This window comes from Pseudophryne corroboree, chromosome 3 (assembly GCF_028390025.1).
Source record: "Pseudophryne corroboree isolate aPseCor3 chromosome 3, aPseCor3.hap2, whole genome shotgun sequence".
NCBI lineage: Eukaryota > Metazoa > Chordata > Amphibia > Anura > Myobatrachidae > Pseudophryne > Pseudophryne corroboree.
Genome location: NC_086446.1, coordinates 4,020,853 through 4,038,118, shown reverse-complemented (window position 1 = coordinate 4,038,118; position 17,266 = coordinate 4,020,853). Strand labels below are relative to the sequence as shown.

General features: G+C 48.3%; 1 protein-coding gene across 1 annotated transcript in view; it reads left to right on the top strand.

The window, feature by feature from the left end:
* Nucleotides 1-17,266, top strand: part of LOC135056710 (uncharacterized) — a 114,330-nt gene that overhangs the window by 64,499 nt on the left and 32,565 nt on the right. The window contains exon 12 of the mRNA XM_063962193.1: nucleotides 6,473-6,664. Coding sequence (XP_063818263.1) covers nucleotides 6,473-6,664 — 192 coding nt within the window. The remainder of the gene's footprint in view (nucleotides 1-6,472; nucleotides 6,665-17,266) is intronic.

The window sequence follows — 17,266 nt, the reverse complement described above, 5'->3', positions numbered from 1 at the left end:
GGTTGTCAGAGTGATGCTTCATGTCTGCCGCGGCCTCCGCTGTCATCCACGAGTCTCAGCATACACTTGTCAATCTGGCGTCTCCTGTCCTCTGCTGCCGGCGCCGCCATTACTGCTATGTTTCCACATGGTTTCCAAACCAGCTTTCCCTCCAAGTTCTAACATGGGCGCAGCCATGTTGGATCCAATCACATGTCTCAGTTCCTCCAATCCACTGCCTCTGGAAATCTGCATAATTGCCCAGCCAATGCCTGCATTGCTGCAGGTATAAGTATCCTGTGTCTGGGTCAGGAAATGGTCAGTGCTTTGTTTGTCATACCTTGTTCCAGTCTCTCTCTCCTGTGGTTGTTTCTCCAGGTTCCAGCTCCTGTCTCCAGCATCCACTAAGAGACCCGCACCTGCTTACCATCCTGCGGTGCAGCCTGACTCTGCAGTCCTCCGTGGCTGATCCAGCTCCCAGTTTCCAGCTATTAACTCATCTGCTTCCAGCAGTCCGCTTCCAGCAGATTCCAGCTCCTTTAAAGTGCCGGTGTTGTTCCAGCGGATCCCTACTTACCAGCAGTATCCACTACCACCGGTAACCATCCTTTAACTCCTGTTTCCACGCTCCCTAGCATCTTACAGTATCCACTCCGTGTTTCATCACCTGACAGGTTCCATCCAGCACTCACTCCGTGACTTCATCACCTGGCTGATCCCATTCAGCATCCACTCCGTGTCTTACCACTTGGCTGGTTCTGTCCAGCAAATACAACAGCTTATTCAAGTTACCAACTTTATTCATTACATCTACTGGCATGTTCCTCGGCTATCTTCACTACTACAGCCAGGCCTGGTAAGGTTATTTCATCAAAGGACTTTAACAGCTGTTCTTTAACCTACCAGTGCTCTGTGATACCTTCCATGGTCAAAGTGTTCCAGTAACTATATTATTTGCCATTGCCATTATTTGCTGTCTGTTATTACACAGAGTCTGTTAATAAACTTTTATTTTACTTTTACCTGGTTGTCATGGTCACACCTTCGGGTTTCCATTAACACTTACATGTCCAGGGGTCTGATTAAACCTCCCCGGTTTAAGTTCCTTTTAGCCCCTACAACTGAGGCTTCCTCCTGTCAGCCAAAACCCTCAGTTGCGACAATTATTTTGCAACATGCTTTACAAGTTTGTAGTGGTCTACCTGGATGACATCCTGATCTTTTCATCAGTCACATCGCCAACAAGTTTGCAAGGTTCTTCAGAGACTGCTATAAAATGAACTTTACTGCAAAATGGAGAAGTGTGTATTTGAGGTAACCACCATTCCATTCCTTGGTCATATAATCTCCGCCTCCGGTCTCATAATGGATCCAGAGAAAGTTCTTGCTATCCTTAACTGGACCCAACCTACCACATTACGAGCCGTGCAACGGTTTCCTGGATTCGCTAACTACTACTATAAATTCATCAATGGTTTCTCAACCATAGTAGATCCCATAGTTGCTCTCACCCGAAAAGGAACCAATCCGTCACGATGGTCACCTGAAGCGGTATCCACCTTTCAACTTCTCAAAGAGGCCTTCACTTCAGCCCCAGTGCTCCAGCAACCGGTTTCCAGCAAACCATTTCTGCTGGAAGTGGGTTCTTCCTCAGAGGCTGTAAGGGCGGTACTCTCAGAGGGCTGCAGATAATTCATTAGATCCCAGTGGGTTTTTCTCAAGGAAATTGTTGCCAGCTGAAAAAAAACCCATGCAATTGGCGAACAAGAACTCTTGGCCGTGAAACTTGCTTTAGAGGAATGACACAATCTTCTGGAAGGATCTCAACACCCTGTGACAATTTATACTGACCACAAAATGTAATCTTCCTGAAGAACCTCCATTGTCTCAACCCCTGGTTGGCTTGTTGGGTCATTTTTTCTTTTCATGTTTCGATTTCACACTAACATACCATCCCAGGGGAATATTTACTAAGCTCCCGATTTTGTTCAATTTGGGGGTTTTCTTTCAAAGAGTCATCTGTGGAATTTACTAAACACAAATCTCGGCAGTGATGAGGGCATTCGTATTTGTTTTAACGGCAGAGTTCACAAATACGAATTAATACACCATCTGTCAAACACCCCTGTTATTTTATACAACTCGGTAATTTACTAATAATTCATATTCACAATCCCTGACGGAAAATGTTAGAATTCGTTAAAAAAAAAAGCAGTTTTCAAATAGACCTGCTTTTTTATCCGTATTCTGATAGTCATGAACGGTTCAGTGAGATCTATGCATGCTTATCAGTGGGAAGGGGTGTGAATGGATTAAAACTCAAAAAAAATTGTGTGGGGTCCCACCTCCTAAGCATAACCAGCCTCGGGCGCTTTGAGCCGGTCCTGGTTGAAAAAATACAGGGGAAAAAATAACTGGGGTCCCCCCATATTTAAACAACCAGCACCGGGCTCTACTAGCCAGAGAGAGAATTCCACAGCTGGGGGACACTTTGATGTAGGTCCCTGTGGCTGTGGCATTAACCCCCAACTAATCACCCCTGGCCGGGGTACCCTGGAGGAGTGGGAGCCCCTTAAATCAAGAGGTCTCCCCCTCCAGCAACTCAAGGGCCAGGGGTGAAGCACTGTGGGCGGTGGATGGGAGGCTGATAGCCATTGTGTAAATTTAAAGAATATGTTTTTTTTTGTAGAGGAACTACAAGTCCCAGCAAGCCTCCTCCGCAAGCTGGTACTTGGAGGACCACAAGTACCAGCATGCGGGAAAATACTACAATAAAAATACCCCCAAAAATACACAACACACACCGTGATAGTACAAGTTTAATTGACATACATGCACACTTACACACAGACATACTTACCTATGTTGACACGGAGCACCTCGGTCCCTTTGTCCACATAGAATCCACAGGGTACCTGTAAATAAAAATTATACTTACAAATAATCCGGCGTCGTTCTGTCCTCTTCATTGACTTTGTGATCCACGTACTTGTTTAAAATAAAATAAAAATTAAAAACCCGGTCCACGCTACTAAAGGGGTTCCATGTCTACACATGGAACCCCTTTCCCCAACCGACGGGACCCCCTGTGACTTCTGTCAGTGAAGGTCCCGCCAGCCAATCAGGGAGCGCCACGTCATGGCACTCTCTTGATTGGCTGTGTGCTCCTGCACTGTCAATAAGAAGGAGCGCACTGGCTACAATGTAGCTTAGCGCAGCTCCATTATAACCAATGATGGGAAATTTGAGGTCTGCGGTTAACCGCAAAGTTAATTGGGGTGGCCAGGAGTGACAAGTTGGGGGGGTAATGCCACGGCCGCAGGGACCAGTATAAAAGTGTCCCCTGGCAGTGGCATTATCTCTCTGGCTAGTGGAGCCCGGTGCTGGTTTAAAAAATACGGGGGACCCCTACGTGTTTTCTGCCCCGTATTTTTTGAACCAGGACCGGACGCAGAGCCGGGTGCTGGTTATGCTTAGGAGGGGGGACCCCACGCAAACTTTGTTTCTATTTTTTACCACTTTCCACACTTCATATAAATGCACACAATGAAGCCCTGCACGGATCTCACTGATCCGGCCGGGATTCATTGTGTTAAGTCCGGCAGTGTTTTACCAATCACTCCCGTAAAAAACTGCCCGACAATACGAATCACATGGACATCGGAAAATACAAAAGAAGACAGCTCGGTAGCTTAGTAAATTACGTGCACTTTTTTTTCAAAAAGTTGAAAAAAACAACACGACCGATACAATTCGAGATTAAACTCCCACCAAATCGACACAAATACGAATCTTCGTAAATATACCCCCGGTTCCCAGAATAAAAAAGTGGATGTGTTATCCTGGTCCCTCTGCCCTGAGGAGAGTTTGTAAGTCCACCTCCCTAGTCTAGTGCTAAGCCCAACAGTTTTTACCACAACCACAGTTCAACCTCCTATTGGGAAGACCTGATCCACCTGATCTTCGTAAAAAAAAAAACCTTATCTGGTCTCATGCTTCCCAGTTTTCTGGCCATGCTGGAATCCACAAGATCCCAGAGATTGTGCAGCGATCCTACTGGTGGCCTTCCATGAGATCTGATATCTCTAACTTTATTTCATCCTTTATTAGTGTTCTTCGCATAGAATATCCTGTCAAGCACCATGGGTCTACTCCACGTTCCTCTCCGACCATGAACCCATTTGTCAATGGATTTTATTACGGACTTACCTAACACCAAAGATTTCACTACAATTTGGGTGATCATTGACTGCTTTTAATTTTTTTTTTAAATGGCTCACTTCATTCCCCTCAAAGGATTACCCTCCACTCCAGAATTAGTGTGACTCTTTATTTCTACTGTCTTCAAGTTAAATGGATTGCCTACAGAAATGATATCTGATCGAGGTGTCCAGTTTTGTAGCCAAATTTTGGAAGTCTCTTTGTTCTGTATTTCAAATCAATTTGCATATCACCCACAAACTAATGTTCAGACAGAAAGAGTTAATCAGGACCTGGAAACTTTCCTTCTCATATACTTATCTTAACAAGATGACTGGATAGAGCTACACCAATGGGCAGAATTTGCTCATAATAATTCTGATCACTCCTCCAAAACCACTCCGTTTTCCATTGTGTATGACCTGCACCCACAAGTTCCAGAATTTCTTAGCCTACCCACTCGAGACCTCCCAGCAGTTGATTCTTCTGTTCATCAATTCTCAAAAATTTGGAAGCAAGTACATACTGCTCTTCCCAAGTCTTCACGCTGACAAAAAGAGACGAGCAGTGCCCAGTCTTAAAATTGGAGATCTAGTGTGGCTGTCTACTCGGAATTTAAGGCTCCGAGTTCCGTCAGTGAAATTCGCCTCTCGTTTCATTGGACCGTTTCCTGTTGAAAAAGAAATCAATCCAGTGGCCTTTAAACTCAAGCTCACTTCGTATTTATGAGTTCCTAACTCATTCAATAGTTCTCTTCTGAAGCCTTTAATTCAGAATCTATTTCAAAAGAAGCTTCCTCGATCTAGAGTCCTTACTGATAGAGGAATAGAGTTCGAGCTCAAGGAAATAGTGGATTCCCGAGGCGTTATGGTCATCTGCAATACCTCTTGGATTAGTGAACAAATAATTTACCACCCTTTATTTTAGGCGCTTCTCAATCCACCAGAAGCCTCAAAAGTTTCTTTCCCCAAGCTGTCCGCCTGCTGAACTCCTGAACATTGACTGACTAGACGTACATGTAACTCACTTGTGTCCCTACGGTATACCTATCTGTGTAACTTTACTTGACCCCCCACACACACACACACACCTGCTTACCTGTTACCTACTTGGCTGTTGTATAGCAAACCGAAGACAAATTCCTAGTATACGTAAGTATACCTGGCCAATAAAGCTGATTCTGATTCTGATGAACCGTCAGGTGAATGTTCAATCTCTATGATTACAGGGATAGTTGCCCTTAAAAGATAGAACATAACACAGACATAGCATAATACTGTGACAGCAAGAAAGCACACAATTAAATAGATAAAAGGTCCAGACTCGTACCACAAGGGGTGGTCTACTAATAGTAGACAATATCGCTTTTTATGGAGCGGATCACCGGCTTGGGAGTGTTCTAGACTTTCTTAATGAATGGAAGATTTTTCTTTCTTGCTTCAACCAAATTGCACATGTAAAGGAAATGGTACTAGGATAGTGTATTGCCATAAAAATGTATTTCCACAAACACAAGATCTCACACCTTGAGGAAGATAACCTTTGTTATCGAAACGCGTCGGTGAAGGTAGCAGGATGTATGTGGATCTCTCGCCTGGCTGTGGATGATCACTCCTGGGGACGCCTGGTTGTAATCTTAAACACTTTTGTCCACCTTTTAGAGATCTTGTATTCAGATGCCAGTGCAACGTGTGCCACAGCTAGTCTGCAAGCTGGTGCTCTATGCTCCCAGATTCCTGCGCTTAGAACCTGGTTGCTATCCTGTATCCTGCAGTTCCACTACAGGCATCCTGTGTCTCCACACCTCCAGTTTAGAAGCTGAGGCTCCTCGTGTTCAGCAGATGTTCCGTTCTGCCTCAGCCTTGTCCAGCTGACCGCAAATTCATGCCGGCCAGCGTGAACTCAGTCCTGACACGGTTCACGGTACACCGGTTTCAACACCCGCCCCAGTCTGGGGACAGTCCAGCATGAGTTCTAAGTGCTACCTTCTTTTATTCTTTTACTAAGAGCTTCTTCAGTCTTGATTATTGCTTCACTACATGCGAAGGAACTTCATCCAGCTAGTCCACCTCCATCCAGGAGAGCCCGTTTGTCAAACCGAATCCAGTACGGAAATATCAGTTCCAGCTACCACTTCCGTGACAACAGGGACATGACTGGTGAGGTGAGGGGATCTGGGAGTGTCTCAGTGACAGCACTTATATCTATAGTAATTATACAGGGACATGACTGGGGAAGTGAGGGCGATCAGGCAGTGTGTGCAGTGATATTTGCTTTCTCCCCCAATACACAGGAATACACAGTAGTAAGGAAGACATCTGGCGAGTATGAGACAACCAGCAGTCGCCCCCTTGTGTCAGGAGGACTAAGCAGGACCCAGAGCCCCATCCCGGTGCCTCCATTTTACTCACTGATACATGATAGAGACCATGACCAGGAGATCCTGAAACTAACAAACAAGATCATTCAGCTGCTGACTGGAGAGGTGACTGCTGGGAATGGGACATTATACAGTAACACCAGGGGACGTGTCTGGGTGATGACTGGAGAGGTGACTGCTGGGAATGGGACATTATACAGTAACACCAGGGGACGTGTCTGGGTGTTGACTGGAGAGGTGACTGCTGGGAATGGGACATTATACAGTAACACCAGGGGACGTGTCTGGGTGATGACTGGAGAGGTGACTGCTGGGAATGGGACATTTATACAGTAACACCAGGGAACGTGTGTGGGTGATGACTGGAGATGTGACTGCTGGGAATGGGGCATTTATACAGTAACACCAGGGAACGTGTCTGGGTGATGACTGGAGATGTGACTGCTGGGAATGGGGCATTATACAGTAACACCAGGAGATGTGTCTGGGTGATGACTGGAGAGGTGACTGCTGGGAATGGGGCATTATACAGTAACACCAGGAGATGTGTCTGGGTGATGACTGGAGAGGTGACTGCCGGGAATGGGGCATTATACAGTAACACCAGGGGACGTGTCTGGGTGATGACTGGAGAGGTGACTGCCGGGAATGGGACATTATACAGTAACACCAGGGGACGTGTCTGGGTGATGACTGGAGAGGTGACTGCCGGGAATGGGACATTATACAGTAACACCAGGGGACGTGTCTGGGTGATGACTGGAGAGGTGACTGCTGGGAATGGGACATTATACAGTAACACCACGGAATGTGTCTGGGTGATGACTGGAGAGGTGACTGCTGGGAATGGGGCATTATACAGTAACACCAGGGGATGTGTCTGGGTGATAACTGGAGAGGTGACTGCTGGGAATGGGGTATTATACAGTAACACCAGGGGACGTGTCTGGGTGATGACTGGAGAGGTGACTGCTGGGAATGGGACATTATACAGTAACACCAGCGGATGTGTCTGGGTGATGACTGGAGAGGTGACTGCTGGGAATGAGGCATTATACAGTAACACCAGGGGATGTATCTGGGTGATGACTGGAGAGGTGACTGCTGGGAATGGGACATTATACAGTAACACCAGGGGATGTGTCTGGGTGATGACTGGAGAGGTGACTGCTGGGAATGGGGCATTATACAGTAACACCAGCGGATGTGTCTGGGTGATGACTGGAGAGGTGACTGCTGGGAATGGGACATTATACAGTAACACCAGGAGATGTGTCTGGGTGATGACTGGAGAGGTGACTGCTGGGAATGGGGCATTATACAGTAACACCGGGGGACGTGTCTGGGTGATGACTGGAGAGGTGACTGCTGGGAATGGGGCATTATACAGTAACACCAGGGGATGCGTCTGGGTGATGACTGGAGAGGTGACTGCTGGGAATGGGGCATTATACAGTAACACCAGGGGATGTGTCTGGGTGATGACTGGAGAGGTGACTGCTGGGAATGGGGCATTATACAGTAACACCAGGGGATGTGTCTGGGTGATGACTGGAGAGGTGACTGCTGGGAATGGGACATTATACAGTAACACCAGGAGATGTGTCTGGGTGCTGACTGGAGAGGTGACTGCCGGGAATGGGGCATTATACAGTAACACCAGGGGATGTGTCTGGGTGATGACTGGAGAGGTGACTGCTGGGAATGAAACATTATACAGTAACACCAGGGAATGTGTCTGGGAGTTGACTTGAGAGGTGACTGCTGGGAATGGGACATTATACAGTAACACCAGGGGACGTGTCTGGGTGATGACTGGAGAGGTGACTGCTGAGAATGGGACATTATACAGTAACACCAGGGAACGTGTCTGGGTGATGACTGGAGATGTGACTGCTGGGAATGGGGCATTATACAGTAACACCAGGAGATGTGTCTGGGTGATGACTGGAGAGGTGACTGCTGGGAATGGGGCATTATACAGTAACACCAGGAGATGTGTCTGGGTGATGACTGGAGAGGTGACTGCCGGGAATGGGGCATTATACAGTAACACCAGGGGACGTGTCTGGGTGATGACTGGAGAGGTGACTGCCGGGAATGGGACATTATACAGTAACACCAGGGGACGTGTCTGGGTGATGACTGGAGAGGTGACTGCTGGGAATGGGACATTATACAGTAACACCAGGGAATGTGTCTGGGTGATGACTGGAGAGGTGACTGCTGGGAATGGGGCATTATACAGTAACACCAGGGGATGTGTCTGGGTGATAACTGTAGAGGTGACTGCTGGGAATGGGGTATTATACAGTAACACCAGGGGACGTGTCTGGGTGATGACTGGAGAGGTGACTGACGGGAATGGGGCATTATACAGTAACACTGTCACGATCCGGGTATCTGGACGCCATTACTTACCCTTCAGATGCCTCCTAAGGCTGGCTCAGCGTTCCAGGACCGGATTCCGCTGTTCCTGAGTTTCCACATGCAGAATGTCAGAGTGGTGATTTCATCAGCCGCGGCCTCCGCTGTGCCCGCGTGGTTAAATGTGCGCTTGTCAGTCTGGCGTCTCCTGTGGCCGGCGTCGCCATTACTGTTTCAATTCTCACATGGATTACAAACCAAACTTCCCTCCAAGTGTCTGCATGGGCGCAGCCATCTTGGATTTTGTCATCTGATCATTTCCACCAATCTGCTGTCTGTATTGTTGATTTGCATAATTGCCTAGCCAACCCCTTCCTTGCTGCAGGTATAAGTAAGCTGTGCCTGAGCAAGGAAGGCGTCAGTGCTTTGGTTGTCTAACCTAGTTCCAGTTGTCTCTCTCCTGTGGTTGTCTTCCAGGTTCCAGCTCCTGTCTCCAGACTTCTGCTATAGAGACCCGCACCAGCATTCCATCTGCGGTGTAGCCTGACTCTCCGATCCATTCTGGACTCACCTGTTTCCAGTTACAACAATCACCTGCTTCCAGCCCAGCTTCCAGCAGTGTACAGCTTCTCTTAAAGGGCCGGTGTCCTTTCTGCAGTTTACCACTCTCCACCGGTATTATTATTTCACCGCTCTCAAACTCCAAACTTTATTATTATTTCACCGCTCTCAAACTCCAAACTTCATTATCAATCACCTGCTTCCAGCCCAGCTTCCAGCAGTGTACAGCTTCTCTTAAGGGGCCGGTGTCCTTTCTGCAGTTTACCACTCTCCACCGGTATTATTATTTCACCGCTCTCAAACTCCAAACTTCATTATTATTTCATCGCTCTCAAGTTCGTTTATTATTTAACTGGTTCCAGCCAGTATCCACTCCGTACCAACAACAGTCTGGTTCCAGCCAGTATCCACAGCAGCCGTTTTATCTTCAGCAGCCCAGCCTTTCCTGGAACACCAGCTGGTACAATCCTGGGTTCTCTCCATTGCTACAGTCAGGCCTGGTAAGGACTTTCCAACTAGTAGATTATAAGAACTGTCTCACACTACCAGTGCCTGTGGCCCTTGCCACCCTGTAGTACCCAGGAATTGTATTTATCCTCTGTTGACTTTTATGTTTCCTTTACTGCTGCTGTGTTACGGAGTTTGTCATAATAAACATCATTGACTTTTATCCTGGTTGTCGTGGTCACGCCTTCGGGCAGTTATTCTACATGTTACTTACATGTCTAGGGGTCTGATACAACCTCCCAGGTTCCGTTACATCTCAGCCCCTACAACTGAGGCTGCCTCCCGTCAGCTCAGGCCCTCAGTTGTGACAGTAAGCACTGACCTAATGAATCCAGCCGGAGACCAGGATCAAGCGGCCAGGCCGATGCAAGAACTGGCAGCCCGACTTGAACATCAGGAGGCTGCACAGGGCCACATCATCCGCTGTCTCCAGGATCTCTCTACACGGCTGGATGGGATTCAAACAACCCTCCGTGGACCTGGCACGTCCGGTGCGTCCACTACAGTGACACCAGCTGTAACCCCACCCACCTTACCCATTTCCAGTCCACATCTTCATCTTCCTACGCCAGCAAAATTTGATGGATCTCCAAGGTTCTGCAGGGGATTTCTCAATCAATGTGAAATCCACTTTGAGCTTCTACCTGGCAATTTCTTCAGTGACCGTACCAAAATTGCCTATATCATCTCCCTTCTCAGTGGCTCAGCCCTTGACTGGGCATCACCTTTATGGGAGAAGTCTGATCCCCTGCTATCCTCCTATACTGACTTTGTAGCTACATTCAGGCGCATCTTCGACGAGCCAGGCCGGATAACATCTGCTTCATCTGAGATTCTCCGTTTACGCCAGGGAACACGTACTGTGGGACAGTATCTTATACAGTTTAAAATCCTGGCATCCGAACTGGCATGGAACGACGAGGCCCTGTATGCTGCATTCTGGCATGGCTTATCAGAACGCATCAAGGATGAGTTAGCTACCAGAGACTTGCCCTCTAAGTTGGATGAGCTAATTTCTCTTTGCACGAAGGTTGATCTACGTTTCAGAGAGAGAGCAACCGAGCGAGGAAGATCATCTACTCCTAAATCTTCTGCTCCTCCTCCTCGTCAACCATCTCCATCCAAGGATGAGCCTATGCAAATTAGCCGTTCCCGTCTATCTCCCGCTGAGCGCCGAAGACGTCTCTCTGTCTCTACTGTGCAGCTCCGTCGCACACTATCAATGCCTGTCCCAAACGTCCGGGAAACTCCAGATCCTAGCTCGCCAAGGAGAGGGCCGGCTAGGAGTAATGATCTCCTCTCCATCTCCTCATGACTGTAACCTCCCAGTGTCGCTCCAAATTGCTCAACGTTACAGGAACGTCATTGCCCTCCTTGATTCCGGAGCAGCTGGGAATTTCATAACCGAAGCTTATGTTAAACGGTGGTCCCTACCCACCGAGAGACTGTCCTCGTCCATCTCTTTGACTGCCGTGGATGGCAGCAAGATTTTTGACGCAGTCATTTCCTTAAGGACTCTTCCAGTTCGTCTGAGAGTGGGAGTTCTTCATTCTGAGTATATTTCTTTTTTAGTGATTCCAAGAGCCACACATCCAGTGGTTTGAGGCCTTCCATGGCTCCGTCTCCACAACCCATCAATTGACTGGACGACTACGCAAATACTGGCATGGGGTCCCTCCTGTGCTGAGACTTGTTTAGCCAAAGTTCTTCCTGTTGTTCTTCCTTCCCCAGGTCATCTGATGTTCCGCCTCCTCCATATCAAGACTTCACGGACGTGTTCAGTAAAGCCTCTGCTGATATCCTTCCTCCTCATAGAGAATGGGACTGCCCAATCGACCTCATTCCAGGGAAGGTTCCACCACGAGGCCGAACTTATCCGTTGTCTCTGCCTGAGACACACTCCATGGAAGAGTACATCAAAGAGAACCTGGCGAAGGGTTTCATCCGACCATCTTCTTCTCCAGCCGGCGCAGGCTTCTTCTTCGTTAAGAAGAAAGACGGTGGTCTGCGTCCGTGCATCGACTACAGAGGTCTGAACGACATTACCGTCAAGAACCGATACCCTTTACCCCTGATTACCGAGCTCTTTGATAGAGTTAGTGGTGCAACCATTTTCACAAAGCTGGACTTGAGGGGTGCCTACAATCTCATCCGAATCCGTGAGGGTGACGAGTGGAAGACCGCCTTTAACACCCGTGACGGACATTATGAGTACCTCGTCATGCCCTTCGGATTGAGCAATGCTCCAGCAGTCTTCCAGCACTTCGTGAATGAGATCTTCAGGGACATCTTGTACCGCCATGTCGTGGTTTATCTAGACGACATCCTCATCTTTGCTAATAATCTCGAAGATCATCGTTTCTGGGTAAAAGAGGTTCTTTCCCGTCTCCGTGTCAATCACCTCTATTGTAAATTGGAGAAGTGTGTGTTTGAAGTTAAAACCATTCCGTTTCTAGGTTACATTGTGTCCGGTTCCGGACTAGAGATGGATCCTGAGAAACTCCAAGCAATCCAGAATTGGCCTATACCCTTAAGCCTCAAAGGGGTCCAGAGGTTCTTAGGGTTCGCCAATTATTATAGAAAATGTATACGAGACTTTTCCACCATTGTGGCGCCTATCACTGCATTAACCAAGAAAGGTGCTAATCCGTCCAAGTGGTCCGAGGAAGCTACACAGGCCTTTCACCTTGTGAAGCAACGGTTCATCTCTGCACCAGTTCTGAAACAGCCCGACACCGACTCTCCTTTTATCTTAGAGGTAGATGCCTCCTCCGTTGGAGTAGGAGCAGTGTTATCCCAGAGGGCCAAAGATGGACATCTACATCCTTGCAGTTTCTTCTCCCGGAAGTTCTCCCCAGCTGAGCGCAACTATGCCATTGGCGATCAGGAGTTGCTAGCCATCAAGCTCGCTCTGGAGGAGTGGAGATACCTGTTGGAGGGAGCTTCCCACTCAATCACCATACTTACCGACCACAAAAATCTTTTATATCTCAAAGGCGCACAATGTCTGAATCCTCGTCAGGCCAGATGGGCACTTTTCTTCTCTAGGTTTGACTTTAAACTCCAGTTCTGTCCGGGTTCTCAGAATCGTAAGGCCGATGCCCTTTCCCGCTCATGGGAGCAAGAAAATGAGTCCGAGTCTGCAGACAAGCATCCTATTATTAATCCGTTGGCATTCTCCACGGTAGGGATGGACTCTACGCCTCCACCAGGGAAAAGTTTTGTTAAGCCAGTTCTAAGGAAGAAGCTCATGCATTGGGCCCATGCTTCCCGTTTTGCTGGACATACAGGCATTCAGAAAACCCTTGAATTTATTTCTAGGTCCTACTGGTGGCCAACTCTGAAGAAGGACGTTATGGAATTTATTGCCTCCTGCCCAAAGTGTGCCCAACACAAAGTTTCCCGCCAGTCGCCTGCGGGGCAACTGGTTCCATTATCTGTTCCCCGTCGACCATGGACCCATTTGTCGATGGACTTTGTTTCCGATCTACCTATCTGCAACAAGTTTAATACCATCTGGGTGGTAGTTGACCGGTTCACCAAGATGGCACATTTCATCCCTCTCACCGGTCTTCCGTCAGCTTCCAAGTTGGCTCAAGTGTTTATACAAGAGATCTTCCGACTTCACGGTCTTCCTGAAGAGATCATCTCGGATCGCGGAGTACAATTTGTAGCCAAATTTTGGCGAAGTTTGTGTCAAGCCCTCCAAGTCAAGTTAAAGTTTTCCACGGCTTACCATCCTCAGACCAATGGTCAAACCGAGAGGGTGAATCAGGACTTGGAGGCCTTCCTCCATATATATGTGTCTTCCTCTCAAGATGACTGGGTTCAACTCCTTCCTTGGGCCGAGTTCAGCCACAACAATCAATACCATTCCTCATCTTCTTCTACACCATTCTTCATTAATTATGGATTCCACCCTAAAGTCCCAGAATTCCAACCGCTTCCCGCAACTTCTGTTCCAGCAGTGGATGTCACCTTGCGTCAGTTTTCAAATAACTGGAGGAACGTCCGCGCAGCCCTGCTTAAAGCCTCATTCAGGTATAAGAAGTTTGCCGATAGGAAGCGTAGAGCGGTTCCTGCTCTCAAGGTGGGTGATCGTGTGTGGCTGTCCACGAAGAATTTGAGGTTGAGAGTTCCCAGCATGAAATTTGCACCTCGCTACATCGGACCCTTCAAGATTGAACAAGTCATCAATCCTGTTGCCTACAGGTTACAGTTACCATCCTTCTTGAAAATACCCAGGACATTTCATGTTTCTTTGTTGAAACCGCTGATCCTGAATCGGTTTCATTCCGCACTTCCTCCAGCTCCCAAAGTTCAGACTCAATGGGGAGTCGAGTACGAGGTGGCCAAGATTTTGGACTCACGTTTCCGTTACGGTCAGTTACAATACCTCATTGACTGGAAGGGCTATGGTCCTGAAGAACGCTCTTGGACCAATGCCTCAGACGTCCATGCTCCTGCCTTGGTCCGAAATTTCCACGCAAAGTTTCCTTTAAAGCCTAAGAAGTGTCCTGGGGCCACTCCTAAGGGGGGGGGGGGGGGGGGGTGCTGTCACGATCCGGGTATCTGGACGCCATTACTTACCCTTCAGATGCCTCCTAAGGCTGGCTCAGCGTTCCAGGACCGGATTCCGCTGTTCCTGAGTTTCCACATGCAGAATGTCAGAGTGGTGATTTCATCAGCCGCGGCCTCCGCTGTGCCCGCGTGGTTAAATGTGCGCTTGTCAGTCTGGCGTCTCCTGTCTCCTGTGGCCGGCGTCGCCATTACTGTTTCAATTCTCACATGGATTACAAACCAAACTTCCCTCCAAGTGTCTGCATGGGCGCAGCCATCTTGGATTTTGTCATCTGATCATTTCCACCAATCTGCTGTCTGTATTGTTGATTTACATAATTGCCTAGCCAACCCCTTCCTTGCTGCAGGTATAAGTAAGCTGTGCCTGAGCAAGGAAGGCGTCAGTGCTTTGGTTGTCTAACCTAGTTCCAGTTGTCGCTCTCCTGTGGTTGTCTTCCAGGTTCCAGCTCCTGTCTCCAGACTTCTGCTATAGAGACCCGCACCAGCATTCCATCTGCGGTGTAGCCTGACTCTCCGATCCATTCTGGACTCACCTGTTTCCAGTTACAACAATCACCTGCTTCCAGCCCAGCTTCCAGCAGTGTACAGCTTCTCTTAAAGGGCCGGTGTCCTTTCTGCAGTTTACCACTCTCCACCGGTATTATTATTTCACCGCTCTCAAACTCCAAACTTTATTATTATTTCACCGCTCTCAAACTCCAAACTTCATTATCAATCACCTGCTTCCAGCCCAGCTTCCAGCAGTGTACAGCTTCTCTTAAGGGGCCGGTGTCCTTTCTGCAGTTTACCACTCTCCACCGGTATTATTATTTCACCGCTCTCAAACTCCAAACTTCATTATTATTTCATCGCTCTCAAGTTCGTTTATTATTTAACTGGTTCCAGCCAGTATCCACTCCGTACCAACAACAGTCTGGTTCCAGCCAGTATCCACAGCAGCCGTTTTATCTTCAGCAGCCCAGCCTTTCCTGGAACACCAGCTGGTACGATCCTGGGTTCTCTCCATTGCTACAGTCAGGCCTGGTAAGGACTTTCCAACTAGTAGATTATAAGAACTGTCTCACACTACCAGTGCCTGTGGCCCTTGCCACCCTGTAGTACCCAGGAATTGTATTTATCCTCTGTTGACTTTTATGTTTCTTTTACTGCTGCTGTGTTACGGAGTTTGTCATAATAAACATCATTGACTTTTATCCTGGTTGTCGTGGTCACGCCTTCGGGCAGTTATTCTACATGTTACTTACATGTCTAGGGGTCTGATACAACCTCCCAGGTTCCGTTACATCTCAGCCCCTACAACTGAGGCTGCCTCCCGTCAGCTCAGGCCCTCAGTTGTGACAAACACCAGGGGACGTGTCTGGGTGATGACTGGAGAGGTGACTGACGGGAATGGGGTATTATACAGTAACACTAGGGGACGTGTCTGGGTGATGACTGGAGAGGTGACTGCTGGGAATGGGACATTATACAGTAACACCAGGGGATGTGTCTGGGTGATGACTGGAGAGGTGACTGCTGGGAATGGGGTATTATACAGTAACACCAGGGGACGTGTCTGGGTGATGACTGGAGAGGTGACTGCTGGGAATGGGACATTATACAGTAACACCAGGGGATGTGTCTGGGTGATGACTGGAGAGGTGACTGCTGGGAATGGGGTATTATACAGTAACACCAGGGGACGTGTCTGGGTGATGACTGGAGAGGTGACTGCTGGGTATGGGGCATTATACAGTAACACCAGGGGACGTGTCTGGGTGATGACTGGAGAGGTGACTGACGGGAATGGGGCATTATACAGTAACACCAGGGGACGTGTCTGGGTGATGACTGGACAGGTGACTGATGGGAATGGGGTATTATACAGTAACACCAGGGGACGTGTCTGGGTGATGACTGGAGAGGTGACTTCTGGGTATGGGGCATTATACAGTAACACCAGGGGACGTGTCTGGGTGATGACTGGAGAGGTGACTGACGGGAATGGGGCATTATACAGTAACACCAGGGGACGTGTCTGGGTGATGACTGGAGAGGTGACTGACGGGAATGGGGTATTATACAGTAACACTAGGGGACGTGTCTCGGTGATGACTGGAGAGGTGACTGCTGGGAATGGGACATTATACAGTAACACCAGGGGATGTGTCTGGGTGATGACTGGAGAGGTGACTGCTGGGAATGGGACATTATACAGTAACATCGGGGAATGTGCCTGGGTGATGACTGGAGAGGTGACTGCTGGGAATGGGACATTATACAGTAACACCAGGGGATGTGTCTGGGTGATGACTGGAGAGGTGACTGACGGGAATGGGGTATTATACAGTAACACTAGGGGACGTGTCTGGGTGATGACTGGAGAGGTGACTGCTGGGAATGGGACATTATACAGTAACACCAGGGGATGTGTCTGGGTGATGACTGGAGAGGTGACTGCTGGGAATGGGGTATTATACAGTAACACCAGGGGACGTGTCTGGGTGATGACTGGAGAGGTGACTGCTGGGTATGGGGCATTATACAGTAACACCAGGGGACGTGTCTGGGTGATGACTGGAGAGGTGACTGACGGGAATGGGGCATTATACAGTAACACCAGGGGATGTGTCTGGGTGATGACTGGAGAAGTGACTGCTGGGAATGGGGTATTATACAGTAACACCAGGGGACGTGTCAGGGTGATGACTG